The sequence below is a fragment of the Otolemur garnettii genome, unplaced genomic scaffold (assembly GCF_000181295.1).
Source record: "Otolemur garnettii isolate 467f Iridium unplaced genomic scaffold, OtoGar3 scaffold00147, whole genome shotgun sequence".
Taxonomy (NCBI): Eukaryota; Metazoa; Chordata; class Mammalia; order Primates; family Galagidae; genus Otolemur; species Otolemur garnettii.
This window is the reverse complement of record NW_003852542.1, coordinates 3,664,879-3,681,681: the sequence shown is the minus strand read 5'-3', so window position 1 is coordinate 3,681,681 and position 16,803 is coordinate 3,664,879. Positions and strand designations below refer to the sequence as shown.

At 34.6% G+C, this 16,803-nt stretch overlaps 1 protein-coding gene across 1 annotated transcript in view; it reads left to right on the top strand.

The window, feature by feature from the left end:
• The window catches only part of DNAH6 (dynein axonemal heavy chain 6), a 302,446-nt gene that overhangs the window by 12,429 nt on the left and 273,214 nt on the right, over positions 1–16,803 (top strand). Inside the window, exons 3-4 of the mRNA XM_012811001.2 lie at positions 5,883–6,054; positions 9,136–9,400. Of these exons, the coding sequence (XP_012666455.1) occupies positions 5,883–6,054; positions 9,136–9,400 (437 nt within the window). The remainder of the gene's footprint in view (positions 1–5,882; positions 6,055–9,135; positions 9,401–16,803) is intronic.

The window sequence follows — 16,803 nt, the reverse complement described above, 5'->3', positions numbered from 1 at the left end:
GAAGAAGCATTTCTGTTGCTTTTTTGTAATATTTGGAAATTCACCCTAGAGAGATACCCAGAAGGTTGTAATATCTATTGTTGAATATTTTAATTGCAATCCACCGTCATTTCTTATTTCTGCTAACTCTTCCCCTTCTGTAAAATTTAAATTTGCTGACACACGTATGCGCTCTTAAAGAGATTTCTCACCCAATCCAGAGACATATTAAGTGCAGGTGCAAGAAAACATTTTTCAAAATTTGTACACCTATAATAAATCTGATTGTAATAAGTAAATAGATTTATTGTATATATATGTACATATACAATAAATCTACAGTTTGTAAAATTTGTCCAATAAGATTTTTAACCATTAGGTCAAACATTTCTACTGCATTTTCTCTTCTACTCCTTTCCTTCCAGAGCAGTAATTTTTCTGTAGAAAGCTACAACTATTCTATTCATCTGTAGCTGTGAGAATATTTTCATGATTTCCCTGCATATTCTTATTAAGAGTACAAACACTGAAATAAATCTGTAAGAAATGCAACTTTATTACACCAAACCTCATCAAAAAATAAGTCACCTAATTTAGAATGTTGCATTTTTTTTAAATTTGTTCTTTTAATTCATAAAATCTTAATAGAACTCTTCCTCGAGATAACCATCTCTCTTCTATATGCAATAAGAGCTGGATGTGAGAAGTATTCATTGAGGAATAATTCTGCAAATAATCTTGATTGCAATGGCCTGTTTTTTATGTAATTAATAATTTTAATTGTGTTATCTAGAACCTTTTGTAATTCAGGCACTAATGATTTTGATGCTAACACGTCTCTGTGGAGAAGACAGTGTAACCTTTTATATCTCCAGACATAGATGGGGCTTCATCTATACAAATATGTATGCAGAAATCCCAAAACTAGTTGTTAGAATTAAAGCAATTATCAATCAAATTGAAAATATCTTGGCCCTTTGTTGTTGTTTGGAGTAGTGACAAATAAAAACTCTTCTATGATTTCTTCTTTATAGACAAATCTGAATGCTAAAACTTGGGGTTTACCACTGATATCAATAGATTTATCCAACTGAATTACAAACATGTTTACTTCTTTGAGGTGAGACATTACTTAAAATTCCATATTTCCAGATAAATTCTTAATACTTTGTGAAATTGTATTATCTGAAATTGGAAGTTTAAAAAGTTCCTTTTCATATTCTTCTCCAAACCTTGTTTTTGCAGTTGCATGGCAGGCAGGTAAAATAACAATTTTGTGATTGTATGAGATTTCCTTTTCCTAGCTACAATTTCTTCACCTGTGTAACTCCCTTCTTGTGCTTTATCTGGTATCGTTGCATACTTGGCCCATATTTTTGCTTGTTTAGTATTACTGAATGCAACTCCTTTGAATTATTCCACTGGCTTTTTGGACAAAGGGAATGTCTGGATTGTACATGTCTCTTAAATTTGCTAGGAACCATAACTTCATTTGTTAATGTTTCACCATAAATTATCCATGTGGGACATGATGGATTTCCTTTACTACACATGAAACCAAATGATAAATAATCCTCATTATACTAATAATAATTGTTTTTAATTTAGTTGCTGATGTACTGGATGAAGCAGTATTCCATGCACTAGTGTTGTCTTCTAACTTTTGTTTCTTTACTAAAAACTTGTCCATTTTAATTGACCACTGTGTTAAAAAAAATAAAAAATACCAAATCAAAAATAAATAAATAACTCGTACTTTTTAAAAAGAAATATAGATGTTAATTAAAAATACTTGGAAAATTTTCAGAACTAGGATTTGCAAGGTAATTGCATCCAACTGCTTCACTGTTTCAAATCTTGACATAATTGTACAACACATTCAACACGAGCTGTACCTCCTTACTACTTCAGGCACAAGGGATTCCTAAGTCATAGGGCTTCGTTCACTTCAGATGATTTTGACATATATTGGTGTTCATCAGCAAATCCTTGTCAAATCCCACCATCTATGGACATGTTGTGAAACCTTATTTGTCAAGGCTACACCCCACTCACTTTAAAAATAAGCCAGTGTTTGTTTATTATAACAATAAAACATTAATTTATTATAACAATGACATACTCATATAGTCAATTTAAAGAAGCTTTAATTTTAATATGTATGATTATTGTGCTTTGAACTTCTTTTGAAAATAATTTAATTAATGATCTTAAAAATTTTGGCCACACATCTGTGATGCTCTCTTGGCACACCAGTGTTGCCACAGCACACTGGTTGAAATCACTGATCTAGAGGATTAATTAATTCAGCTTAGAGATTTGTTTTGGTGTAACTACTTCATAGCAGGTGTAATGTTATTTCGTTAATTGGCCCATAGTGTCTAATTGTCTCTCTTTTTTTTAGTATGAGCAGCTATTGATGATCGTTACCTAGGCCTATCAATTCATTAGGGCTTATAAAATGTTAAAATTCTATCATTCCTTTCTTTAGGTACTATTTCATTAAGGAGAAGCCTCCCTCTTTTTTACTATTTGGTGCCTTTAGCTACAGTTTGCAGAACAACTTCTTGGTTTTTTTCTCTTTATTTTTCTGTTTTCAAAATGATCATTTGGTCTTATATCCTCATAAGGTGAGCAAAGAGCATTTCCACTATCCATGGAGCTGTCATTATGTTACTTTATGTTTTTCCTAAAATAATTTAGTATAAGAGTTAACTACAGTCCTTTCTGTTGCTCATTGCTTATAATACAGATGTAAAATGATGTTAGTTTTCCTGTGCTTTCTGGGGGGGGTGGGGTTGTAAAAGAAGAAAGGGTAGCTAAGATAGTTTTCAAAACTCCAGAACTTCCTCATCTGTTGTTTTCACTAATTGATTAGAAAGATCGCTAATGTACTTTCTGAGATCTGTTTCCTCTGCTCCTTTTTCCAACTTTTATTTGGATGGTCTCTTTTCTTTGCCTCTATGTGTCTGTCTTACTCAATTAGGATTCAGTTGCCCATAGTTGTTCTGTGACTTTGTTCTAGGATAGATCTTTATTGTTGTTAGTTTTGAGAACTTAAGCAGGGGTCCTCAAACTTTTTAAACAGGGGGCCAGTTCACTGTCCCTCAGACCATTGGAGGGCCAGACTATGGGCCCCAGGATGAGTTGGCTGCTAAGCAGAACAGGCAGCAGCAGCAAAAACACCCGACAGGCCAGATAAATGTCTTCAGCGGGCCACCTGTGGCCCGCAGGCTATAGTTTGAGGCTGCCTGGTTTAGGGAACTGAGAGACTACTCTGATATCTTCAGACTTGGCATCAGTAGCCTGTAAGTTTGAATTTGAAGAACTCATATTTAGTTTCCATTGCTATTCTTGGTTTCTCTTGTCATGTTTTCCATGGAGTGTCTGTTAGAAATTTTAAGGTTCCCCATTGTTAAGGACATTACATGTCTTCTTGCTTTCCCTATGTTTCCTCCAGCATATAGATTATTAGTGTTTTTAAATTATCTACCTGGATTTTTAATGCCACGGGAAAGATTTTGCCGCTTTGTTATGTTAGGGATGTCCATGAGTTTTTGCTTTAATGATCCTAGTTGCTAGGTCAGTTTTATGTGCTTTATGTATATGAGGTCATATTATTGGATACACATAAAGTTAAAATTCTTTTATTTCCAGTAAATTAAGCCTTATTATTATTGTGAAGTGATCCTCTTTATCACTAATAATACTTTTAGCTTTTAGTTTACTTTATCTGATATTAAAATAGCCAACATCACCTTTCTTTTCTTAAATAATGGCCTGTTATGATTTTTCCATCCTTTTCAACCTTTCTGTGTATTTACATTTTAGATGTCTCATAAACAGCATAGCATGTGATTTGTTTTTAATCCAAACTAACAAGTCTTTTAACTGGAACATTAAATATATTTTCCTTCAGTGTGGTTACTGAGATACTTATGTTTAAACCTCTATTTTGTACTTTCTAATTGTCCAACCTGTTTTTTGTTTCTTTCCTGTCTTATGTTCTTTGAGTTGTTTCTTAATTCCTTTTTTCAAACTACAAATTGGAATTTATACATTATTCTGTTTACTATTCTGTTAGCGATAGAAATTACATATATCCTTAAACTATCAAAATTTTATCTTTACCCTCCTCCCAGATTGCATTCTTTTATACCTCTTACCACCTCTTTAATTTACATATTCTAAACACTACAAATGATTTTTATTATCTTTGCTCAGCTACCGTTTATTTGGATTTACTTCATATTTATTGCTTTTCATTTCTTTTTGCTTGAAGAAAAGCCTTTAGAGTTTGTTACAATTGTACCAGTGATGAATTCTATCATATTTTATTTATATGAAATATGTTTATTTCAGGAATTTTCAATTCTTGAAAGATCTATTCACTGGGCATAGAATTCTGGATTGAGAATTTCAATCCAAAAATCTACAACTTATGACTTCCATTGATACTATTGAGATGTCAGCTGTTTGTTATAACTTTAAAGATAATCTGTTTTTCTGCCTCGTACTTTCAAATATGTATGTGTGTTTGGGGGTGGGGATTTAGTTGTGTGTTTATCATTTGTTTTTGTTTTTGAGACAGTCTTACTCTCTTGCACTGGGTAGAGTGCCATGGTGTCATTGTAGCATTGTAGCTCACAGCAACCTCAAACTCTTGGGCTTGAGCAAGACACCTGAAGACACCTGACACCTGAAGTCCCAGCTATTAGGGAGGCTAAGGCAAGAGGGTTGCTCAAGTCCAAGAGTTTGAGGTTGTTCAAACTCAGCTAGTTCTTTTGTTGTTTAGTTTTGTTTCTATTTTTAGTAGAGAGTGGTCTCTTGCTCAGGCTGATTTTGAACTCCTGAACTCAAGCAATCCATCTACCTCAGCCTCCCAGAGTGCTGGGATTACAGGCATAAACCACCACTTCTGGCCTAGTTGTGCATTTAATACTCAATGTTCCTTTACTTTAATTCTAATCCTAGTTATGATGTGTTAGCGTCTTAATTTCAGTTAAGTTTTCTTTGTTCATTTCAGTAGGTTTCAGAAAAGGGTTTTGTCAGTGTACACTAATGTTATCGTTTTTATAGATCACCATTTTGTTTCTGTGAAGTCATCCTAAACAAACCCCATCTCTTCTCCCACTTTTCAATTTGTGGTTATGGTCTCTATTCCTTTTTAGCACTATTAATAAAGATTAGCTCTCCCTTATCTCTGTGATACTAGCTAACATTTTCCTTTCATGGGCAAATGGCTCAAGAGGGATTTTTATCCAAAACCAAATGCAATTCACATGAAAACATAACAGCTGTTTCTTTTACTTACTCTCACACTTTTTTTTCCATTATAAGAGATTAGTTATCATGCTAAACTCATAATGCTTAAAAATGAAAATCCATTATGGTAAATTTCTCACTTCTATTTACAATGTTAAAAACTGGGATTTTATTGCCATAATTTGGAGTTAGGTCAGCCTGAGGTAATGCCAGCTATTTTTAGGTTTTCAGTCAACTATGACCTTGGGAAATGATGGATGAATTTGGGACAGAGTGGTAGGATTGTACATTTCTTCCCACGGCAGTGGTAGTATGGGATGGGGGTTTGCAGTGGACAATTAGGGGGTATACAATTTCACGCCTCTGAGTCTTTTATGTGATAACTTATTTGTAGAAGGATTCATTGGTAATTTAAAGTATAAAATTAAAGGAAACCAAGTAGAGAAGTCCTATTCAAGCAATAGGCCAGGGACATGCAATGGTGGTGGTTGCTGTTAAGACTATGGCTTTGATAGAAAATTAGTCCAAGGAGGGAATAAATTTCCAGCAGGGAAAGAGTCCATCGATACTGAAAAATAAGCCAAGTTCTCATACTCACCAATGTTAAAAAGATTAACATGTCTCTCTATTTCTCAAAGCCAGTGCTAAAAGTCTACCAAGATCATAAGCAGCCAGAATATATATATGAACAGAACCGACTTCAGTTATTGTCTTCTGGAGTCCTCAAACCTTCAACTGCTTTTGGAGAAAAAAGTTCTATAAAACTACCTATTCAGTTTGCTATACAGGAAGATGCTGTGAAAAAAGCGCAGGTATAAGATTAAAATACTTAATTTATCCTTCTAATTTTAATTCTGTATAGCATTGCTAACACGCTTTTAACTCAAGAGAATAGTAGCAAAATTGTTTTCGGTAATGTTGCATAATTATTTTTTATTACTTAAGGAAAACTTGTATAGTAGCAGAAATTTTCAGCATTTTACAGTGTTTTCTGACCTTCTCTTAAATGTTAAAAGAAGACGTAATAGTGTTTTGAATGTAGTAACTTTTTAAAACTTTTCATCATTTTTACCCCAAATACCATTTTTTGAAGACATTGATGAAAGGCAATAAAATAGAGACTAAGCCAGCTAGAAAGACAACTTGTATAGCTCATGAGAGTTGTGGAGTGGAGAAGTTGCCTTGCAAAGCATAAATGAATAGTAGCTCAGGGGAGAAATCACTAGAGCTTGGCTTTAGATAAATATTTATAGATAATTAAAGAGGAAAAACAGGAGAGAAAATGTGAAGGGCATACCTACAGTACAGATACCAACAGAGCCAAGATTTCTCTGAGCTTTTGACTGAGAGGATCCCTTGACACTCTTTAAACATTTAAGTACTGATCAAGTTCCAGGCATTGAGCTAGAGTACAGGACAAACAGAGCTGAGGACAAGCTTTGCCCTCGAGGATGTCAGACTCTGAAGGTGGATAGGTGGACAAGTGAGCACTCAAGCACACTGCAGCATGGTAAGAGCTCTCCTTTGTTGTTTAAGGTTCACAATGATGAAGAACTGAAGAGAAGGGACTCTTATAACCTGACTGTCAGGAAGCCAGCCAGTGAAGAAAAAGCTGTCCTTGGGAGGTGCACTAAGCTCAGAGAATGAGTGAAGAGTTAATGAGACAGATAAGATGAGAGAGGTGGGAGCTCACCATGGGCTTAGGTGAGATCTTCCTGAGAGAATGAAATCATATGAGGAATTACATGGACTTTTGTATAGCCTCAGTTAATATGGTTTCTGTAAAGTGCAGAAGGAGCTGTCTTAAGTAGAGCCAGAAAAGATTTGATTGCCCATAAATTAATTTATTTGGCATAAAGTGGGCTTCAAGAACTTGAATTTTAAAAAAAGGAGAGAAATGTGTCTGGGCATCTGTAATGAAAGAGGAGAGCTGAAAAGGAATGTTAGGTTATGGGTTATGCTTCCTAATTGTAACTGTCACTCAGTGAGGAATTCAGTAAAGAACTAGAGATTAAAAGGCAATGTGGGGAGAAGAGGACATTTCATATACACAGAGAATGATACATATTCTGAGAAGAGGGTAATTTTTCCAGTATTTATTTCTCATAATAAGTTTAGAATAGAAATGCAACAATGAAGAGATGAAGGAAGGCAGAAAGGAAGGCAAGTTGGAGGCTTCTGATAATTTAAGAAAGATGGTGCCTTACAAATTGGAAGAAAGACAGTGACTTCCAGAGAGGAAGACCACAGTTGTTCATATTTCAGAAATGAATGCTTCCTTTATTTCCTACCCCCACGTTTGAGCATATGTAACTGCTAAATGAAATTACATCTTCCCACTTTGTTATATAATTAGAAATAAGTGCTCAGATGAAAATGTGTGGCCCCGTTATTGAAGAAATCTTTTACTTAGAAAGAAGTAAAACTTTTTTAAAGATGGAATGACAAAAATAAATGCATTTTCTGTTAAAATATTAATTTTTTAGTCTCATAAGAATATAAAGTTGACTCCAGCCCTTGTTGAGACATTGAGGTGAGGCCATGAGTGTTTTCTCTGACTCTAGGTATCAGGTTTGTCCTCTTCTGTCACACAGAACAGTGCTGTTACTGCCATCCCTGGCCAATAAGGGGAAGAAGCACATTTTATCTTTTGGGTTTAAAGACGCATTTCTTTCAGCTCTGAACCTGCTCAGCTTCTCTCAAACTGCTGTTCATCAGGTTATATTTAATCGGAGATGGAGAATAATGATCCCTGTGAATATACAAACACAAACTTTCTAGGAAGTTGTTCCACAGAGCTTGAGGTAACAAGTCTCCTGCAGAAATGGCAGCCTTGATTAGCTATGCTAATAGGTAATAAAATAATCATTAATATCTTTGCATTAGTTATTCAGCAAAGCGGGTACGCTATGGTGACTTTTTTTACTATAAAGCCAATTACCCTATGCTATCAGAGAGATATAGATTAATTTAACATTAACCTTTGGAGTTAGTGTTCAGTTTTCCTCAAACACACTGATTAACCTCCTACACAGGAGGAAAGGATACGGTTGATACCACCCAAGATTTTCACAGAGAAACAAAGGGGTGTAACTGGCTCTGAGAGCACAGGCAGTGAGATCTGGATAGTAGAGCAAAGCTCAAGGTGTGAGCATATGGGGCAGAACTCAGCTCTAAGCGTGTTCCAACAAGATCCACATCCTTGGGGCAGGTTAGAAATGCAGAAGCTCAGGCTTCACCCCAGCACCAAGGAATCAAAATCTGCAGTAATTCACATGCATATTTAAATTTGAGAAGATCTGGTCTATAAAATCGACAATTATTAATTAATAAATCATATGCTTCTCAGGTGGCACCTGTGGCTCAAAGGAGTAGGGATGCCAGAGGTGGTAGGTTCAAACCCAGCCCCGGACAAAAACTGCAAAAAAAAAACCAAACCATATGCTTCTCTAAGGCTATCACACAATGATTTCCAGTACTCAATGTAGCCACCCCTCATATTCACAAAGAAGTAAACTGACTATGAGTTCTAATAAAGTTGTTGGAACAGCCGAAGAGGTTGAGAGGAGGGACTGCAGTCAGGACAGATACAGAGCAACTGAGCAAGGAGGGTGGTGGACCCCCATGAACACCAGAGAGCTGGTACTATTTTCATGTAATAAACACTGAGTTAACCAAGCAGGGAGGCAATAGGAGCTGACACTGGGATTGTGTGTGTGTGTGTGTGTGTGTGTGTGTGTGTGAAGGGGATGGGCATGGACAGGGAAAACTGAAAAGGAGTATCACTGCCTAACAATAGCTTGAACATTTTTATACTTAGTCCTGAGGGTAATATTTGGTCACTTCTGAGTGTGTATGCAAAAACTCATTAAAAAACAACTGACTTTGTTTAAATCCATCAGCGCTCTTCTGAGATGTACGCTCCCTCTCCTCCTAAACTGCCACGGGCGAGTATTGGAAGAAGAGGTCTGTTTGGGACTCGATCTTCAGCTTACCCTACATACATTTTCAAAGACCAGGAAGAAGTTATTAAATCCAACATCTCTGATCCCTTGCAAATCATTAAAATAATACGTGAAAATGAAAATCTTGGATTTCTTTATATGATCCCTGCAGTGCCAAGGTCTTCCATTGAATATGATACGTATAATCTGAAGTGAGTTCTCTTTTATGAAGTAATTTCTTTAAAACTGAAAATTATAAGATTGTAAATATTATCCATAATTGATTACGGTCTTAATGATAAATATGATTAAATATAATTTTGGTTGTCATCCCTTGATAAATGAATCCCAAAAACAAAAATTTTTTTTGCCAAATATTTTTCCATTATCTGTCTAGAAACATTGCCTACTTTGTGGAGTAGTACACTATTGCACTTCTCTATGTAATGTTATGCCTATTATAAATATAGTTTGGGTTATGATTGCTGAGGAAAGAAGATGGAAAGAAATCTTTAAAACATAAATGATTTCTGATTTGTTTTCTATGTCATTTCAGGTTTCTTTTATAGGTTAAAAATAGGATTTTTTTTTAAATAAGATGAGCTTGATAACTTAGGTTATTCGTGTAGATTGATTTCCAACCCACACACTTAAACTTTCTTTCTACTGTTGCTTAACACACATTTATTATTGACATAATTTAAAGATTCACACAATTTTGAGTCTGTGAATTGCTTTCAAGTTCACAAGAGATGACAGTTGGTCAATAGAGTTTAAAAATGATAATGACTTTTCACTGTTGTTGAGTTGGGCTGGCAGTAAGTCTTTCCGTGATGGTGATAATAGTTTAGCTTTGCCACTAAATTCATTGAGTTAGCTTCCCCATTGTTTGTTCTCTTATTCTCCTTTATTCAGCCCTGCAGTTTTGGCTGGGCAAAGTGACACTGAGGAAAGCTGCCAGAGAGAAGGGGGAAAGAAGAAACATATTTTAATCAACATTTAAAAGAATAGATTTGCTGTAAATCCAGAAGAGCTTAACAGTAGTGAGAAATAATTTATAGGAAGAATAGAGATACTTATAAAAATCCAATCATTCCACAAAATTTATTGAACACCCTCTCTGTAGCAGGAACTGTTTTAGGTGCTAGAGATAATATTAATAAACCATGCAGATGGAAACTGCTGCCCTCAGGAGTTTACATTTGAACAGAGGAAGACAATAATAAACATGATACATGAGTAAATTATGTGGAATGTTAAAAAGTGATAAGTATTATAGGAAAAATGGAGTACGTTACAGAGGGAAAGAAGCTGTGAATTAACTAGGGTAGTCAGGGAAGGCCTCAATGAGAAACTAGCATCTGAGCAAGAAGATGAGCATTCCAGGCAGCAAAAGTGAACACAGATATCCCGAGGCCAGAGCAGATCTAGCCTGCTCAAGGGGTAAAGAGGACACTGTTGTGACTATAGTGCAGTGAATGAGAGATAGAGGACAGATCACGCAAGGCCTTGTTGGCTATGGTAAGGACTTGGTAAGGATCATCTCAGGCATTTGTCATTTCTTTGTGTTAGTTATAGGAAATTCCAATTCCAATCTTTTAGTTATTCTAAGATCTACCTTAACTTATTGTGGATTATAGTCACTTTATTGTATATCAAATACAGTAGAACCTCCATAGTTGACCACCTCATTAAGTACAATAGGCCTAGTTCCTTATGTTGACCACCTCTGTAAGTTGACAGATTTGTTACAGTTCCTTGATTGGTCAGCCTACAGAGATTCTACTATATTGTTTATCCTAAATATCTAACACATCCCCACTGTATCCTCCCCTCCCCATTATCCTTCTCATCCTCTGGTAACCATCATTCTATTCTCTGTTTCCATAAGATTACTGATTTTTAATATTCATCTCCCAGATATGAATGAAAACATGTGAACTTAGTCTTTCTGTACTTCTACTTCTGTTATTTTATCTAACATATTGTTCTCCACTTCCATCCATGTTATTGCAAATGGCAAGATTTTGTTCTTTTTGTAAATGATATAGTATTCCATTGTGTGTATATACCACAATTTCTCTATCCATTCATCCATTGATGAAAACTTAGGTTGATTTGAAATTCTGGTTATTGTGACTAGTGCTTCAATAAAGGTGGAAATATAGATATCTTTTCAATGTACCGAAGTCCCCTCCTTTGGCTATATTGCTAAATATAGCAATACCCAGTGGGATTACAGGGTATTAAGGTAGTTCTATTTTTAGTTTTTTAAAGAACCTTCATACTGTTCTCCATAGTGGTTTAAGAAGAAATTTTGTAACCATAGTTTGTTATCATTTTTGCATTTTGGAGTTGAATGCTCAATTTTCCTCCTTGGTTTGAACTCCAAATACTATAAATCTCATGAATGAAGACAGTTATTTGGATGCTACATAGTTGGAAGCATCTAAATTAAAAGTTAAAAGTAAGATATACTAGTTCAACAAGAGGAGGACATATTATACCAAATTCCTTTTCAAAGTTGTCTAGTGAAATAACTATAATGGCTTCACATAGTTTCTGATAAAATTTCTAATGTTATAAAATAACTATGATGTCTTCATATAATTTCTAAGTGTAATAAAATACATTTGATGTACCATTCTGCAATGTTTACCTCTACTATGGTCTCTCCAAGTTAAAAAAAAAAAATTTCATTTATCAAGTTTTTGCTAAAGAATCAACTTAGTGATATAGTAACTGAGTTAAAACTCATATCATCATCATTGGACAGCCAATATGTTGAGAGATAAGGTGTTGGGGCAAGGAAAGCAACTCTTATTTGAAGAGCCAGCAAATCAAAAATATGGAAGACTAATGTCCCAAAGAACCAGATTAAGTTAGTAGAAATTTTAAGCTCCTTTTTATCTTAAGGGAAGGAGAGAGAAGGTTGTTGAGTTGATGTAACCAAGGGCCACAGACATCTGGGTGTTGGTGAATGTCTAAGGCAGTGTTATTCAACCCTTTTTTATCACATAGCACACTTGAACCTAAATTACGTTAATCAAAAAAAGAGTCAAAAGAATATACTTATTGTGCTTTGAACTTCTTTCAAAAATAATTTAAGTAATGATCCTTAAAAATTTTCCCAGCACACCTAAAATCCTCTCATAGCATACAAGTGTGCTGTGGCATACCGGTTGAAAATCATTAATGTAAGGAGGTTGTAAAACTTCTCTGATCTGGGTCAGTTAACTTTGAAGAACAAAGGTCAGGTAGATCAGAATGTTCCCAAAAGTCTTTAACATAGCATATTACTTGTGTGTATATTTTTCTTATCCATTTGGCAAAGAAACAATTGTCATCTTTCTTCTCATCCAGTTATTATCTTTCTCTTAGCCTACATGTAGAGCTAAGCAGAAGCTTTTAACCTAAAGAATATTACCACAGGGGGTCAAAAGCAAAATGGAACTAGTTATACTAAGCCTCCCTTACACTCTTAAGCTATCTGTTAGACATCAATGATTTTGTCAAGAGTAAGCTTCATAATTGTATATAAAATTAGCACACTGTACCCCATAAAGGCATCAATGTATACTATACATGATCTATGTGTTTATGACTTAATTTTTAAAAAAAGGAGTAAGCTTCCAGGAGATGTCTATCTATTTGGAATATCAGCCCAGTGTTATGGGTTTATGCTGCACATAATCTTGCCAAGTAGGGAGTATAATGGGTGACTCTGGTCAGGTCTGGGACAAGTGAGAGGAAACAAGGCAAAGGATTAGGACCTAGGGAGATCATGAACAGTTTAGAGAACAAAGAACAGTGCTGACCAAGAAAGAAAAATAGATTTATTTTGTTAGGACTTAGACCTTGAGCAAGAGTGATTATGATTGCCAGTTGTCATGTGGTGCTAGGGAAGTCTGGTGCTAGAGAGCAGGGTTATATGCCTACTAAATGAGAGGACACCAAAGCAAGTCACCACATTTTTACATGTCCTATAAGTTGGTGAATTATTGGTGTTTACTACATTCTAGATACTGTAAAAGTACTTATGTGCATTAAATTATTTAAATAATAATACCATAATATAGAGAGAATTATTATCTCTATTTTATAGAGGAATAACAAAATGATTAAATAATTTCTCCCAGGTAATACAATAAGTAAATGATGGTCTGGCTGTAGAAGCTAAACTGGATTAAATCTCTATGCTCTCCTAAACTCAAGATGAAATTTAGAGGTATTTCCAAGAGCCCCATAAGACTGAGAAACTGTGTTATAGATGGTCTATTGTTTTACTTCCAAGAAGCTCAGTGAACAGAGTCCTTTCTAATTCACCCAGGCAAGTTCCAAATTGATCAGGTTATCGCTATTGTTGGGAGAGCTTCATTTGTTTCCATCATACAGATTCTATGTTTTTTAATTTTTATATATCTCAACTTTCATAATGACCAGTACTACTAAAGACTATTTTTGTGATATTAGTGGGTTTACTCAAGAGATATGTTTAGGTCTTGAATAGACAACCTATCACTTCAGTGCCAAAATATTTTTAAGGTAAGAATACAATATTGGGATTTTAAACTGACTGAACTCTAGTGTAAATGTAATATGCCCCTTACTCAGGGCAGTGGCTCTTTCCAACATTTAATGATTTTACTAACTAAAGGAAAATAACATGTTAGTGGGCATATCTATCAAAAAATCATATTTAAATGCAAAAATTTGAGGAAATACTTTTTAATCCAAATTCAAAGAGGTTTGAGAATTTGTTTACTGCTATCTCCTTAATTCAAACACTCAGCCTTAAAGCTTTACAGCATAATGAATGAACTGAAATAATAATCAGAAACATGTAATTGCTAATTTTTTAGGGATATCTAAACTTAACTTTGCATCTGATTCAGTGCTAAAAGCAGACTTGAATGACATGCTCAAGAAATTCTAGGCCTTTAAATTTTCCAGAGATGCAAAACTATGTGACAGAAGTTGCAGTTACATTCTGCCATTTCCAAAGACCTAAAGTTGTTATTTAAGATCATTTAATTAAAAAAAATTACAACTGGGAAATGGGAATAGCTGTGTGTGAACCCGCATCTGAGGCGCTCACACTGACCATCATTCAGCTGCCTAAAGAGGAGAACCTTGTGAATTTTAAAATGTTATGACTTGTATTTATTATTTTAGAATTTGTGATGAGAATTTTACAAAGTTTATATAACACTGGTGGTCTGAATGAGTGCCAAATACCCACTAAAGTGATTTTAAATGCCTTAATGTTCTAGTAGCATAGCTATAAAGTAAGCTTCCAGCAGAGCAAGTGACTACTGTTATGCCCAAGGTGTTAATGGTGGTAAAAATTTATTTTAGAAAATACAATCATTCAGAAATATTTTTTCTTTTTTCACCACAGGTGAAATTTTATTTTCCTAATATTCCTATGACTTCCTTCTTAAACTTTATGAATTCAGAAAATATTTTCGTGGGTAAGACCGCATGGGCCCTCTGCGAGAGAGTAGCTCTGTAGTGTTAACAAAGGTGGCTCCCTGTCAAGTTATCCCACCTAGTTTGGTTCTAACTATGGACATTGCCCATAGACTTTTAAGGCAAACTCAGTTTATCTGCAAAATTCTTTGTCTTATTTATGTGAGAAACATAAAGAAATTCTTCCTTAGTTTTGTTTTTTGATTTTGTTTACTCTTGTGATTTTTAAGTTTTCCTATTGACCCAGTTGTATATGTGCTATATATGTATGCCATTTTTAATAGTTATGATTAGGTATCCCTAAAAAATTGGCAATTACATGTTTCTGATTATTATTTCTTCCCCTTCTTTCCTCTTCTCTTATTTGGCAGTTTTATTCAACTGGACAAAAGCTGATTTAACTGGATTTTACAATGAACTGTTTTTAAAAATTAAAAAATAGTTTTTCAAAGCATAGTTTTTATTTATTTATTTATTTATTTATTTATTTTGAGACAGAGTCTCACCATGTTGCCCTCAGTAGAGAGCTGTGTTGTCACAGCTTATAGCAACCTCAAACTCTTAGACTTAACAATTCTCTTGCCTCAGCCTGCCAAGTAGCTGAGACTACAGGTGCTTGCCACAATGCCTGGCTATTTTTTTGTTTGTTGTTGTAGTTGTCATTGTTATTTAGCAGGCCTGGGCTAGGTTCGAACCTGCCAGCCACAGTGTATGTGGCCAGTGCCCTAACCACTGAGCAACAGGCACCAAGCCCAAAACATAATTTTTAAATAATTTTAATAAATTGTTTTGGTAAAGAGCATGGTAGGCCTTTATAAATTTTTGAAATGATTTGATCATACATGAGTGTAAATAATGTTTATATTTTTAATTTTTTAATTGTACTTCTTAAATTAATACTTAATGAAATCTATATCTCAGTGATTCTTGTTTTTGCTACCACATCTTTGACTTGAATTTTTAAAAACATTTTAATACATGTTATCTAAATTTTTAAAATTCATTTTCTGATATCATTAAAGTCTATATTTCTCTTAAATACTTTCGATTATGTGGATTTAATATTTATGTTTTCATTCATAATGGACAATTTTCTATAAAAGCTAGAAAACAGATCATAGGGCAAAATAGTCAAAAAAGATTAGAAATTAGGCAACATGATTAAAATTATTTTAAACTTAAATTTGTGAACTACAATAATATTCCTATTCTTTTTTTTTAAGATTTTTTATTAAATCATAGCTTTGTACATTAATGCAATCATGGGGTACAATGTGGTGTTTTCATATACATTTTGAAATACTCTCATCAAACTGATTAATGTAGCCTTCATGTCATTTTCTTAGTTATTGAGTTAAGACATTCATACTCTGCTTTTAGAAAGATTCACTTGTACCCTTGTAGGATAAACCATAGAGGTGATCCCTCCAATCACCCTCCCTCCACTCAACCACCCCCTCCCCTCCCCTCTTCCAGCCCCCTCCCCAGATTCTAAGGCTATAATTAGGTCATAGCATTCCTATGAAAGCTATAAATTAGTTTCAAAACAGGGCTGTGTACATTGGATACCTTTTCTTCCATTCTTGAGGTACTTTGCTAAGAAGAACATTTTCTGGTTCCATTCATGGAAACGTGAAGGAGGCAAAGTCTCCATCTTTCTTTAGGGCTGCATAGTATTCCATGGTGTACATATACCACAGTTTATTCATGGATCAGTGGGCACTTGGGCTTCTTCCATGACCTAGCAATTATGAACTGGGCTGCAATAAACATTCTGATACAAATATCTTTGTTGTAATGTGATTTTTGGTCTTCTGAATATATACCTAATAAAGGAATTGCAGGATCAAATGGCAGGTCTATTTTTAGTTCTCTCAGTGTTCCTCAGATGTCTTTCCAAAAGGAACGAATTAATTTGCATTCCCACCAGCAGTGTAGAAGTGTTCCCTTTTCTCCATATCGACGCCAACATGTCTGGTTTTGGGATTTTGTGATATGGGCTAATCTTACTGGAGTTAGGTGATATCTCAAAGTAGTTTTGATTAGCATTTCTGTGATGATTAAGGATGGTGAGCATTTTTTCATATATCTGTAGGCTATGCGCCTATCTTCTTTAGAGAAATTTCTATTCAAGTCCCTTGCC